The following is a 12,191-nucleotide window of genomic DNA, read 5'->3' as shown; positions in this document are numbered from 1 at the left end:
AAAGCCACTCCAACCACGGTGTGGTCTATATTTTTTAGGTTTATTATTTTTTTTGAGTAATTACCTATAATTTTGCTTTCAGAAATCCTTCAATAAAGTATTAGAACACTTATTTGAAAATGTTTTTTTTTTTTTTTTACATAATCACTTAGGTTGTTAAATACCTAAGATCATTGACTCCATTTGCAAAAAAGTGTAAAGCCTCACAGAGCTGTTGAAGGCTGAAAATAAGGATTGTTACCAAAATTTAGAGAAGCTGTAAACTTTCAAGGGATAAAAGAGACAGCCTGATCTTTGATGCTAGAAATTAATTTACGTGATGTAGTAAATAATTTAGATTTTTTTCCTGAAAGCCACTCCAACCACGCTGTGGTTTGTATTTTTCAGAACCTGGTGTTTTTTGCTGTTCCATGAGGGGAAGCTCTGATTTGGGGCTTGGAGATTTTTGCAAGGAGATTTTTGGGATCTCTTCAGCGTGCTCAGCTAAGCAATTCCTGCTGGGAGAGGAGAGCTGGGTGCACACAGCTGCAGAACTGGTCAGGAAAGATCTGATGAAACATTTTCTGCACCGTGAAAAGTGCCAACTCATCAGAATCCCAGCTGTCTGCAGGGAAGAGCCGGGCTCCCTGGAACTTTTATCAGGAAAATCTCTGTGGCATGTGTGTGCATGCACGGTGAGGGGGGTGTGATCCCATCCTAGCTTGGTGCAAAGAGTGTGCATTTGGTGTGGGAGAGTTGCCTTTTCTTCTCAGGGAAAAGCTGGATTGGTTTGAATTTGGATTTATAAAAGTAGAGGGGACTTTCACCTCCCCGCCCCTGAAAAGGTTTTACAGCTAAAGGGAGAAGCCATAAAGGCTTTCAGATGGCTTTGGTGGTTTTCCTCCTCATTTTCGTTTTTAGTGATAGTTGAAAATTGTCAGTGGTGGTTTGAAGAGGATTAAGGCAGGGATGATGATACAAAACACTGGTGTGGAGTTAAATATTCAGTGTTCTGGTGAATGACATGGGGACATGAAGTTGGGGGAAAGGCAGGATTGCTTTCTGCAGGGTGAATCCCTGGGATTGCCTGCTCTGGGATGCCAGGGATGCTGAGATCTTAAAAAAAGAGATGGTTCAGTTGCAGAAGCAGCGAGGTGCTGGACTGCCAGGGTCCTTGTTATGGGTGAAATTAGAAGGAACTTTTCCCAGGCAGCCTCAAAACCCTAAAAATGTGCTCATAATCCTTGGATGATCTCTGTGGGCTCCAGGCTCGTCACAAACCACAAGAAGGACGAGGTGGTCAAAGGAAGAGAGAGGGAAGGGGCAGAGATCAGCAGGAGCTGAGGCAGCCAACCCCTGCTGCCAGGCACAGATGTTTCATTTCGCGTTTTTCCTTGGTGGGAGGAGGGATTTGACACAGAGAGGATCTGCTCTGCCCTTGCAGAGCATCTGCTCTGCCCTTGCTGCTGCTCTGTGGTGTGATTTTCTGGCAGGTCCCAAGGTCCCTGGTCACCCTGGGGGACGTAGACGGGAGTGGGAAGCAGAGCAGGCAGCTCCACGGCTCCCTGGAGCATCCCTGTGCCACCTCCCCATCGTGGCACACATCTGCACGTGGGAATGCGGCTGTCATCTGCCCCGTGGCCACGAGGAAGGTGACATTGAGATGCAGGGAGAGGGGGGAAAGATAATTAGGCAGAGCCTCCTTGGGGCAGGCAGAGCACCCTGAGGATTGCTGGCGGTGGCTCCCGTGATTAATGGGGGATGTTCAGCCCCACTCACCGAGGCTGCTGCCTGCTCCAGCTCGGTTTGCTGGGGAGGAATTCACTCCAGTGAAAAACATGGAGTTTTTCCCGTGTTTCTTCATCCCAGGGCTGGCCTGTTTCTTTATGCCCTGGACACAAGGCAGCCTTTGGAAAGTGGCACAGGACCCGTTGCTCTGACAAAAAACACACAGGAAGGTGGACTACAATAGAAGGGTTGTCTGATAGGAAACCCCAGACAAATACATGCATTTTTTCCCCAGGAAACCCAAACCAGTAGCATAACCCACTGAAAGATGAGGGGGTCACATTTTTTCCAAGGGAAACAGCTGCCTGAAGAAGCTGATAGCTGGGAGTGGGATATTTTGTTTTTCCCCCCTCTTTGTGTTTGGGGAGGCTGCTGGAGGAGCAGCAGGATATCTGATGGGCAGAGGGACAGGTCACTGTTCTCCAGGCGAGCACAGGGAAATCCCAGGCCAGGGGCTCAGAGGGAAGGGAAATTTTAAACCATTTGTGCAGGGGGAGAAGGGGGAATCCCAAATCACTGGTGAACATTAAAATAAAAATAAGTGTAGGAGAGAGTCCTGCCTGTGTGGGACAGGGAGGGGGGGTTTTAACCCTGGAAAACCCCTTTGCTTTCTAGTGCACGGCTGTGCTGCAGCTCACGCCTCGCTGTGGTTTTGGGGCGGGTGTCTCAGCGCTCTCAGGAGCCCAGGGAGCTGCTTCCTCCCGTTGGGTTTACGTCTGTATTGATTTGTTTGTGTTTGTTTCGCTTGCGTTTGGCTCTCATTCATCAGCCATGAGTGTGTGGCTCTCCGGGCTGTGTTTTGGGATGGTTCCCAGCTCTTGTGACCTTATCTCCAAGCAAGGATAAAGCAGAGCAGTTGGGAACAACCCTGGGGGATTTGTTACCAATATCCGATTGTGGCAGGTCCGGGTGGCATCCACGTGAATCACTGTTTTTTTCTAGGGGGACAAACCCAATCTCAAACAACTTTCCTCCTCTTCCTCCTGAGCTCCACATGGGTGCCTTGCAATTTAGATGTTTATTTCCATCCAGAAATGAACTCAAGCTGTGCATAGATTCCCATTTGGAAATGTTTCTCCCTGTCCTGTTTGGTTTACGTCAGCAATCACTGGGGACGTGCCTGGGTCTCCCAGGGGCTTTGGCTGTCCTGAAGTTCTGGTTTTGCTCCAGCAGCTGTGGGTGTGAAGGCTTTTGCCTCAGCACCACTGGTGGTGAGGGGATTTGATGGATTTGTTCCCACCCTCCTCTCAGGGAGGCTCTAACTCATGGATCCTGGCCTGAATGTGTGAAAGATGCGTATTTTATGATTGGTTTTCACAAATATTAAAATAGATATATGTGTTATGTTAGGAAGTTATGCTGTCTTAATTTTTTAAGTAGTGTGTTAAATATAGTTTTAAGTTATAAGGTTAAGATAGAAACTATGCTATGTAAGATATTTTTTTAAAGAAAGGACTCACAGTGAGATAGCAGCCACAGGACATCTAAATCTTTTAGAGAAAGAGAATTTATTGCTCCATTATCAGAAGAAATGAACTTCTTCCTGCCTTGCTCAGTTCTGCAGGCACCGTCAGGATTCAGAGGAAGAAGCTGACACTGCCCAGACAGAATCCTGTGTTTGAATGCAATTTATGCATCATGTATGAGGTGTATGAATATGCAACAGGCTGTTGTTTTTAAGGGTTAATCCTCTGTTAACGTGGGTCCTTTCTCGGGCTTATTTTGCCCAGAAAAATGTACCTGGACTGTCCATAACTGTTTGTCTCATATTGTCCTAATCCAAATTGTCCAAATTATTATTACTCTTATTATACTACTATTTTCATAACCATTTTATTACTATTAAACTTTTAAAATTTTAAAAACCAGTGATTGGCGATTTTCACAGAATAGAAGAGAGAGGCATCAATGCATGGGACAGCTGGTGATGGATGCCTTCAGTGTGTGCTTGGAGGAGACCCAAATTTCACCATCCATCCTAGCTGTGGGGTTTTCCACCTCTTGAAAAATCCTCCAGCTAGGAGGGGAAATGGGGGAATGAAGCTGGGGAAAGGCAGGATGGCTTTCTGCAGGATGAACCCCTGGGATTGCCTGCTGGGGGGTGCCAGGGATGCTGAGATCTTACAAGGAGATGGTTCAATGGTTCAACTGCAGAAGCAGCGAGGTGCTGGACTGCCAGGGTCCTTGCTATGGGTGAAATTAGAAGGAACTTTTCCCAGGCAGCCTCAAAACCCTAAAAATGTGCTCATAATCCTTGTGTCCATGGATGATCTCTGTGGACGCCTCCTCACAAACCACGAGAAGGACAAGGTGGTCAAAGGAAGAGGGAAGGGAAGGGAAGGGAAGGGAAGGGAAGGGAAGGGAAGGGAAGGGAAGGGAAGGGAAGGGAAGGGAAGGGAAGGGAAGGGAAGGGAAGGGAAGGGAAGGGAAGGGAAGGGAAGGGAAGGGAAGGGAAGGGAAGAGAAGAGAAGAGAAGAGAAGAGAAGAGAAGAGAAGAGAAGAGAAGAGAAGAGAAGAGAAGAGAAGAGAAGAGAAGAGAAGAGAAGAGAAGAGAAGAGAAGAGAAGAGAAGAGAGAAGGAGAAGACTGTGCTGGAAGGTTTTCCACGTCTTGACTGCATCTGGGAGCCTGGCCCGCACATTTGGTGACAGCGAGGAGCAGGCGGGGGGCTCAGAGGGGAACAGGATCTCGCTAACCACATCCTCATTCCGTGCTTGCTGGGAGCCAGATGGCCGGGCCAGGACAGCAACGGGGCTCAGGCAGGCTCGGGGGGCGGCAGAGCCGTGGTGCTGCCGGATCCGGGGCTCCCCGAGCATCCCCGGGATGAAATAAAATAAAATTTAAAAAAAGAAAAGAAAAGAAAAGGCGGTGGCGTGTGCGCAGCCCTGTGCGATGATTAGCGGCACCACAAGCTGCTTCCTCCCTCCTTATGTGGCATTGTTTTCCCTCCCAGGTGGCCCCGCCGGGGCTGCCCCCTGGCCACCGCGCCGGCCGCACCTTTGTCTGCCAGCCCGGCCGCCTTCCTCCCCTTCCTCCTCCTCCTCCTCCTGCTGCTGCTGCTGCTGCTGCCAGAGCTATTTCGGGAAGCGGCAGCTGAGCCCGAGGATTGTTAATTGTTCGTCAGAGCCCTTCGCAGCGCGCTGCACGGATCACATGAGGCGATTAGAGCGGCGGTCACGCCCTTCCCCTCCCTCCGTGCGCCGTGTCCCCCCCTGACCCCCGGTGGCCCCGCGCTGGGAGGGCAGCGGTGGGTCCAGCTGTGCCCAGATGTGGCCATGGAGGGCTGGAGGTGCCGTGCAGAGCCACCTCGGGGCAGGCACAGGGCAGGCGGACAAAGCCACCCCCGGCGCTGACCTCAGGAGCCGCCGCCATGTGACCGCGCCTCAAAGTTGCTAAAGCATGACATCAGCCTGGGAGGGAGCGGCACCAAAATAAAATAAAATAAAATACGGCCTGCCTTCAACCGGCTGTGCTGCTGATCCTGGAGCCCCGCTGCCTGCACCCCCCCGGGGATCATTGCCATCCGAGGTGGAGCCTGCTGGAAAACAAATGAAAAAGATCGCTTGGACACACAGCATAAAGCCAGCCTGGCCTTTGGGTCATTCCCAGGGGTGACAGTGAAGTGTGTCGGTGAAACAGTGTCGCAGATCTCTTTTATGGAAAATCCTTTCCTTAGGATTTTTCCTCCTGAGAAGCTGGGAGGCCTCAGGAACAAAATGTAAACAATGATTATCTGCTGCTGTGGAATGCAACAGGTGCATCTGTGATTGGTCTCATGTTGGATGTTTGTAATTAATGGCCAATCAGTCAGCTGGCTCGGACAGAGAGCTGAGCCACAAACCTTTGTTATCATTCTATTCTTAGCCAGCCTTCTGATGAAACCTTTTCTTCTATTCTTATAGTATAGTTTTAATGTAACACATATAATAAAATAATAAATCAAGCCTTCTGAAACATGGAGTCAGATCCTCGTCTCTTCCCTCATCCAAGAACCCCTGTGAGCACCATCACAACACGGCCCACTTTAGATAATGATTTTAATGTAGTGTGCCTGCACTTTGCTTTGGCAAATGTCCTGGGCAGTGATTCTGAGATGGGATGTTGTTGTGAAAAAGGGAAAACCATCCCCCCGTGTCTGCAAAGGGCACACAGAGCAGGCAGGTGTTGAGGCAGGGCTTTGGTGCCCCAGGAATGCCATGCTGATTGTGAAAAACGCCAAGCAGTTGTTTTTAAAATTTTAAAAGGTTAATAGTAATAAAGTGGTTATAAAAATAGTAATATAATTAGAGTAATAATAATTTGGACAATTTGGATTAGGACAATATGTGATAATAAAAACAAAGAGTTACAGAAAGTCCGGGTACCTTTTTCTGGGCAAAATAAGCCCGAGAAAGGACCCACATTAACAGAGGATTAACCCTTAAAAGCAACAGTCTGTTGTATATTCATACACCTCATACATGATGCATAAATTGCATTCAAACACAGGATTCTGTCTGGTCAGTGTCAGCTTCTTCCTCTGAATCCTGACAGTGCCTTCGAGGTGGGAAGAAGTTCATTTCTCCTGATAACGGAGCAATAAATTCTCTTTCTCTGAAAGATTCAGGTGTCCTGTGGCTGCCATCTCACTGTGAGTCCTTTCTTTAAAAAAAGTATCCTACATAGCATAGTTTCTATTTTAACAATTGTTATAACCTAAAACTGTATTTAACACACTACTTAAGATAATTAATACAGCATCACTTTCTAACACAACACATATAACATTCATTTGAATATTTGCGAAAAGCCAATGATAAAATACGCATTTTTCACAGTGATGGATGTGCCTGACACGAGGCAGGTGTTGAGGCAGGGCTTTGGTGCCCAGGAATGTTGTGCTGATGGATGTGCCTGACACCAGGCATGGTGCTGGTGGGTGAAACTCGTGCTGCTGGGTACCAGCCTGAGGTTCTGCCCCTCTGCTCCTCCCTGCTGGTGCTGTGTGCGGGCACTGAGAGGGATGAGGGCTCACTCAGTCCCCATCCTCATCCCCGTCTTGCTGATCCCAGAGCTGGGAGAGGCTCCTGGCCGCCTGTTCCCAGGCAGGAGAGCAGCCAAAAGGCAGGCACTGGGGAGCAGAGGTGCCTCATGCCATCGGGGTGAGCTGTGAGCAGCAGAACAGGTCAGATCGGATCCAGGCATCTTCACCCCACAGAGCTCCCACGCTCTGCCTCCTCCTCCTCCTCCTGCCCTGGGCTTTTCCCAGCTGCTGGCGTGACTTTGCACTGCTGCTTTTTGTCCCTGAGCTGGCATATAGCTGGCTGAGGTGCACAAATCTGCCTGTCTGCCCCTCCGCTGAAGATGCAAGCGCCCAGATGTGGCACTCGGCCATCCCAGCGCTGCTGATGGCTCCCGCAGGGGCACAGCCAGCCCTGTGCCACCAAGGGGACGCTGCTGCCGGGCAGATGCGGGTGCAGAGCCGTGCCTGCAGCGCCAGGCATGCCCGCCCAGACCTGCCCCGGCCGGTTGGGCTGACCCCGGGGCTCAGGACAGGGTGTTGCTGGCCCCAGGTGCGGGAGCAGGTTTGGCCGGTCGGGAGAGCCGCGGTTCCCACCGGAGCCCGCGTCCCCGTGTCCTCCCACGCCGGGCGTGGAGGGGACAGCCCTGCTGCCTGTGACCAGGACGGGCTCTCCCTGTGACCAGGACGGGCTCTCTGTGCCCTGGGCTCAGCTGGGACCTTCTGCCCCCGGCACTTTGTGTCTGGGCCTGGCTCTTCTGGCCCTGCGCCTGAGCGTGCCCGGGTCTGGACATTCAGATTGTGGAGGTTTGGTGGAGGAAGCCTGGGCATTTTGGGATGTCAACATGCTGTTGTGTCCATTTGAGCATTTGAGGTTTTCCATCTGTGTTTGACCAGGAGGAAAACATACATCTCTCCTGAGCCTGGGTTTGTTGCTTTTTTTCCTCCTTTTTTTTTTTTTTTTTTTTTTTTTGTAGAAGCTCTTGCTATGTCAACTATGCCTCATCTTCACTTTTTTTTTTTAGTTACCTCTGTGACCAGCCACCCTTTTGTCCTTCCAGAAAGCCAGGCCAGGGTGACCTTTTGTTGACAGAGGTCCTGCCAACAAAACATCATGACAGCCTGTGACTTTCCTTTGGGGGAGCCTGTGGGTTCATCCCCTGGGAAAAAAGGGATGGAAGCAAGTTGTGATGTGTCAGCTGGCAGTGGAAACTGATACTCTGGGGCAGCACGGTGAACTTCCTTAATTCTAGGCCCTTTCACTTCTTTTCTGCTTGCAGATGGTGGTGAGTCCTTGGTGGAAGGAGGAGGGTCTGTACTCTAAGCTCTGAAACTTTCCCAGAGGCTTTCCTGGAGCTGTGTCTGGGGGTGACAGTGTCATCCCCTGTGTCCCCCAGCCACCCTGCTGATCCTGCCATCAGCTTTCACAGCTACATCCCAGTGATGTTCCAGCTCCCAGCCAAGGTGCTTTGGTTTGTCGTGGTCCCCATCACACTTGGAGATGCCCAGTTTGTCCTCCCTGCAGCTCTTCCCAACCCTGTTGTGCATCTTCTCTCTGCCCTGGGCATCCTGTGAGCTTCACTGCCAGAGCCCTGGAGCAGAATTCCACCTGGCAGCTGGGCAAGCAGGGCTTTCTGCTCCACATCAGGGCAGATTTTCCCTGAAATCCTCGCTTCGCCCTCCAGCCATCACCACCAGCAGCTCCTTCTCCAGCACCATAAGATCCCAGACAAGGGGCTGAAATTGCGGGAAACATTCCCAACCTGACCAAACGGAGGCTGCGCTGGGTTTGATGTGTTTTGTTCGGTTTGTTGTTTGTTCATTTTTCTCCCCGAGGAACGTTTCCAACGCTTTCCAAGGCCAGAATTCCCCCGGTTCCTCCTTGGGGTGCCGCGGTGGGCCCCACCCCGCGCGGCGCGCTGCCGTTGCCGCTTTAAGAGCCCTCTCCGCGGGGCGAGCTTTCGAACGCGCGGCCCTGCGCCGCCATTGGCCGGCGCGCGCGCGCGGGGCCAGCCGGCGGTTGGAGCGGCCGGCGGCGCGCCCTGATTGGCCGAGGCGGGGGCGGTATAAAAGGCGGGCGGGCGCGTGGGCTCTCTCAGTCTGCGGCGCGAAGGGACGGCGTGCGGAGCTGGGGTGAGGCGCGGATCCCCGCTCGGCCGGGCGTTTTAATATTTTTTTTTTTTTTTTTCCCTTTTTAAAATTCTTTACCCCTCCCTTCGCCTACCTGCTTTCCCCATGGAGTTCAAGCTGGAGGCGCACCGCATCGTCAGCATCTCGCTGGGCAAGATCTACAGCGCGCGGGGCCAGCGCGGCGGCCTGAAGCTGCACAAGAACCTCCTGGTGTCGCTGGTGCTGCGCAGCGCCCGCCAGGTCTACCTGAGCGAGCCGGGCTGCCCGCCCGAGCCGCCCCCCGCCGCCGCCGCCGGCCACCCCGAGGAGGAGCCGCCGCCGCCCCACACCGCCGCCTGGGCGGCCGAGGAGCCAGCGCCGCCGCCCCCGCAGGACGAGGCGGGCAGGGACTGCCAGGGCCCCCGGCCGCGGCGCTGTTGCTGCGGCGAGAACCGCGGGGGCTGCGCCGGGGCCCCCCCGCCGCCGCACTGCCCCCGCAAGCGGAGCGCCGGCGAGCGCGGCCAGGCGGGCTCCCCGGTGAAGAAGCCCCGCCGCGAGGAAGAGGAGCCACCGCCGCTGCCGCCGCCACCGCCGCCCTCGCCACCGGGCGAGCAGGAGGACATGGAGACAGGCAACGTGGCCAGCCTCATCAGCATCTTCGGCTCCAGCTTCTCGGGACTGCTCAGCAAGGAGCCCAAGGGCCGGCGGCGACCGCCTCTGGACGGCGGCGAGGCGGCGGCGGGCACGGCGCCCGCCGAAGCGGCGGCCGAGCCGGGACAGATCTGCTGCGACGAGCCGGTGCTGCGGACCCTCAACCCCTGGAGCACGGCCATCGTGGCCTTCTGATGGCCCGGCCGCAGAGACTGGCTCCCCGCCGCGGGCCGGGGGGCCCGGACGTGACACCCACCGAGCGCCGCGGGGCTCCGGCGCCGGCCAGACCCGGCGCCTTCGGCCGCCGCACCGGGGGCACCGCGGGACAGCAGCGGCGGCGGCGTTTCCCCGTTCCCCGGCGGGTCCCGGCTGCCGGCACCCGCCCTGGGAGCGCCCCCGGCGCTGCCCTCCCGGAATTCCCCTTCCCGGCAGAGCCGCCGCCCTCTCCGGCGCCCGGGGGAGGCTCCTCGGCCGCCGCCGACCCCGGGGGCGCCCCCGGCGGGTGATATTTTAAGCTTGGAAAGTATTAAGTTTATTAAATAAAGTGTCTATTTTGGAAAGGTTTAGGTCAGAACTATTACATGGTGCTTTTTAAAAGTGTTTTATTGAGAGGAACGAAGTTTACAGACGCTCTGACGGAAAGTCCTTGAGCCTGTTTGTTAGGCTTTGGTAACTCCCGGTCTTTGTTGTATAAAGGCTTGGGGCTCCCGTAGGGAATTTTGTACAGTGTTCTCCTTCAGTGATGTATCATGTTTTGTATAAAATGTAATTTCTACGTGTACAACACGTATTAAATATTTTCAAGTGTACGAGCCTAGTTCCTGTTTGTGCCCCGGTGGCTCGAGGGGGAGGAGGGCAGGCAGCAGCCGGGGTGTGGTTCTGCATGTCTGTGGCTGGATCCACCCAGCCTCGCCAGAGCCTTGGGGTGGGTTGGAGTCCGGCTCTTCTGGGAGCTGGGGAAGAAAGGGAACTTCTGTCGGGGTGCGTGGAGTCCTTCCCGGGACCTTCCAGGTGCTCCCACCGCTCTTGTGGCTACAGCCTCTTCCCCGGGCCGGAGCTGCCGTGGCATTTGAGGTCTTGCTCTGAAAGTACCTAATGTGCAGAGTCACTGTCTGTGGGTGGGAAGCGGTTGCTAAATCCCGGAGGAGCAGCCGGGTGCAGCCTGACCAGCCCGTGGCACAGCTGGGCCGAGCGCCGGCCCCCAGCACTGCCTGCTCACAGATCCGGACTGGGGCTGGGAGAGGGGATTTCACCCAGCTGAACGCAGCCGCTGCTCTGCAAGGAGCGTTTCTGTGCCTCTTCTTTGCTGTTACTCGTAGAATAGTTCAAACGATAAATACCAGGAGGGTTGGTTTTTTTTTTTTTTCCTTCTCTTTCTTTATCAGTGAAGATAACTGGGTTAAAGTTCCTGCTGTTAGGGGTGGGGAGAAAAGTTTGGCCTTGGCTTCACAGTGAGTGGAGCGCCCCAAGGCGTTGTAATTAGACTGAATTGTGGGGGATTTTTTTTTTTTTTTTACTTGCTTCTTGCTGGAAGATTCACTAGAGGCTTCTCTGCTCCTAATTAATGAACTTTTCAACTGGGGATTGCGTCTCTGGCAAGTGGAAGATGTTTGTGTGCTGTGAAACGCAGCCTGGGGTATCTGGCTGAACCTTGGGAGCCTGTTTTGGGGAGGGACATGAGAAATGACCGACGTGGGGGTTTTAACACCTCAGAGCCGTGAGAAACTGGAAGTGTTGGGCTGGGTCATCCCCAAGCAGGGGGATGGGAGAGATGAGGAGAAGCTGCCTGGTCTGGGGAGGCTCTGAGGCAGCTCTGCTACTTAGGGTACAATTTAATAGCTCCTTATTCTTGGGTAAAAGCAAAAGTCCTACCATCTTAATTTTCTAGGTAATTGCACTAATGGTGACACAATTTCAGTCTGGTAGGTGACACAAGGAAACGGGGTGTGATGAGACATTTCTTTTCACTCACTCACCTTTGGGAGGTGGTGGGAAGGTGCTGTCCCTGCTTCCCTCCCTCAGGTGCTCTCCAGGAGAGCCCCACCCTCTCACTCCTGTCTCCAGGGAGGTGAGGAGCATCTCTCCAGTGAGAGGAGGAGGAGGATGGCTGCACAGTGCTATCTCCTCGAGCTCTTCTGCTCTCGGGGTCAGAAGCTGGGTTCAGGATGGGAACAGCCTCCTGCTCCAGCAGTTTCCTTCCCAAGGTTTCAGTCCTGCTCCTGTCCACCAGCAGCATCTCCATGGAAGCGAATGATTTTATCCAGCTTCCAAATCCCAACAATGGGATGGGTGCACTCCTGATCTTGGCATTTCCAAGTTTTCTAGGCATCCAACCCCTGGAAGATCACCTGGTCCTGCTGGTTTGCGTGGCCCTGCTGTCCCTGCACAGACCAGACCCAAGCTCCCCCTGGCGCAGAGCACCCAGCAGAGCTCATACCTGCTCTGTCTTCCAGAGGAGAGTTGTGCAACCCTTTAATTGCTGCTGGCCTCTGCCAGCAGGGCAGGGACTGCCCACAGGTGCCCACGCAGCTCCCGTGGAGCTGCCTGAGGTGAGCGAGCTCTCCCTTCCCAGCTCAGGGCCGTGGAGCTGTGTCCCCAGAGGACCCGGCCCAGCTCCATCTGCTGTGCTGACACACGCCTCGCTTGATCCCCTGGCTGGCTTTTAC

The 12,191-nt window shown here is 53.8% G+C and overlaps 1 protein-coding gene across 1 annotated transcript; it reads left to right on the top strand.

Annotated features, from left to right (window-relative positions):
* Nucleotides 1–8,876: 8,876 nt before the first annotated feature.
* IER5 (immediate early response 5) lies at nucleotides 8,877–9,786 on the top strand. Its single transcript, XM_063165150.1, has one exon. It carries the CDS (start codon nucleotides 9,001–9,003, stop codon nucleotides 9,718–9,720), a length of 720 nt encoding a protein of 239 aa, XP_063021220.1. The 5' UTR covers nucleotides 8,877–9,000; the 3' UTR covers nucleotides 9,721–9,786.
* The last annotated feature ends 2,405 nt before the right edge of the window (nucleotides 9,787–12,191 follow it).

Source organism: Melospiza melodia, chromosome 11 (genome assembly GCF_035770615.1).
Source record: "Melospiza melodia melodia isolate bMelMel2 chromosome 11, bMelMel2.pri, whole genome shotgun sequence".
Taxonomy (NCBI): Eukaryota; Metazoa; Chordata; class Aves; order Passeriformes; family Passerellidae; genus Melospiza; species Melospiza melodia.
This window is presented reverse-complemented; position numbering and strand designations above follow the sequence as displayed.

What these genes read in the sequence shown, in the direction of transcription:
- IER5 (XM_063165150.1), top strand. Translation starts at nt 9,001, where the DNA reads ATGGAGTTCAAGCTGGAGGCGCACCGCATCGTCAGCATCTCGCTGGGC.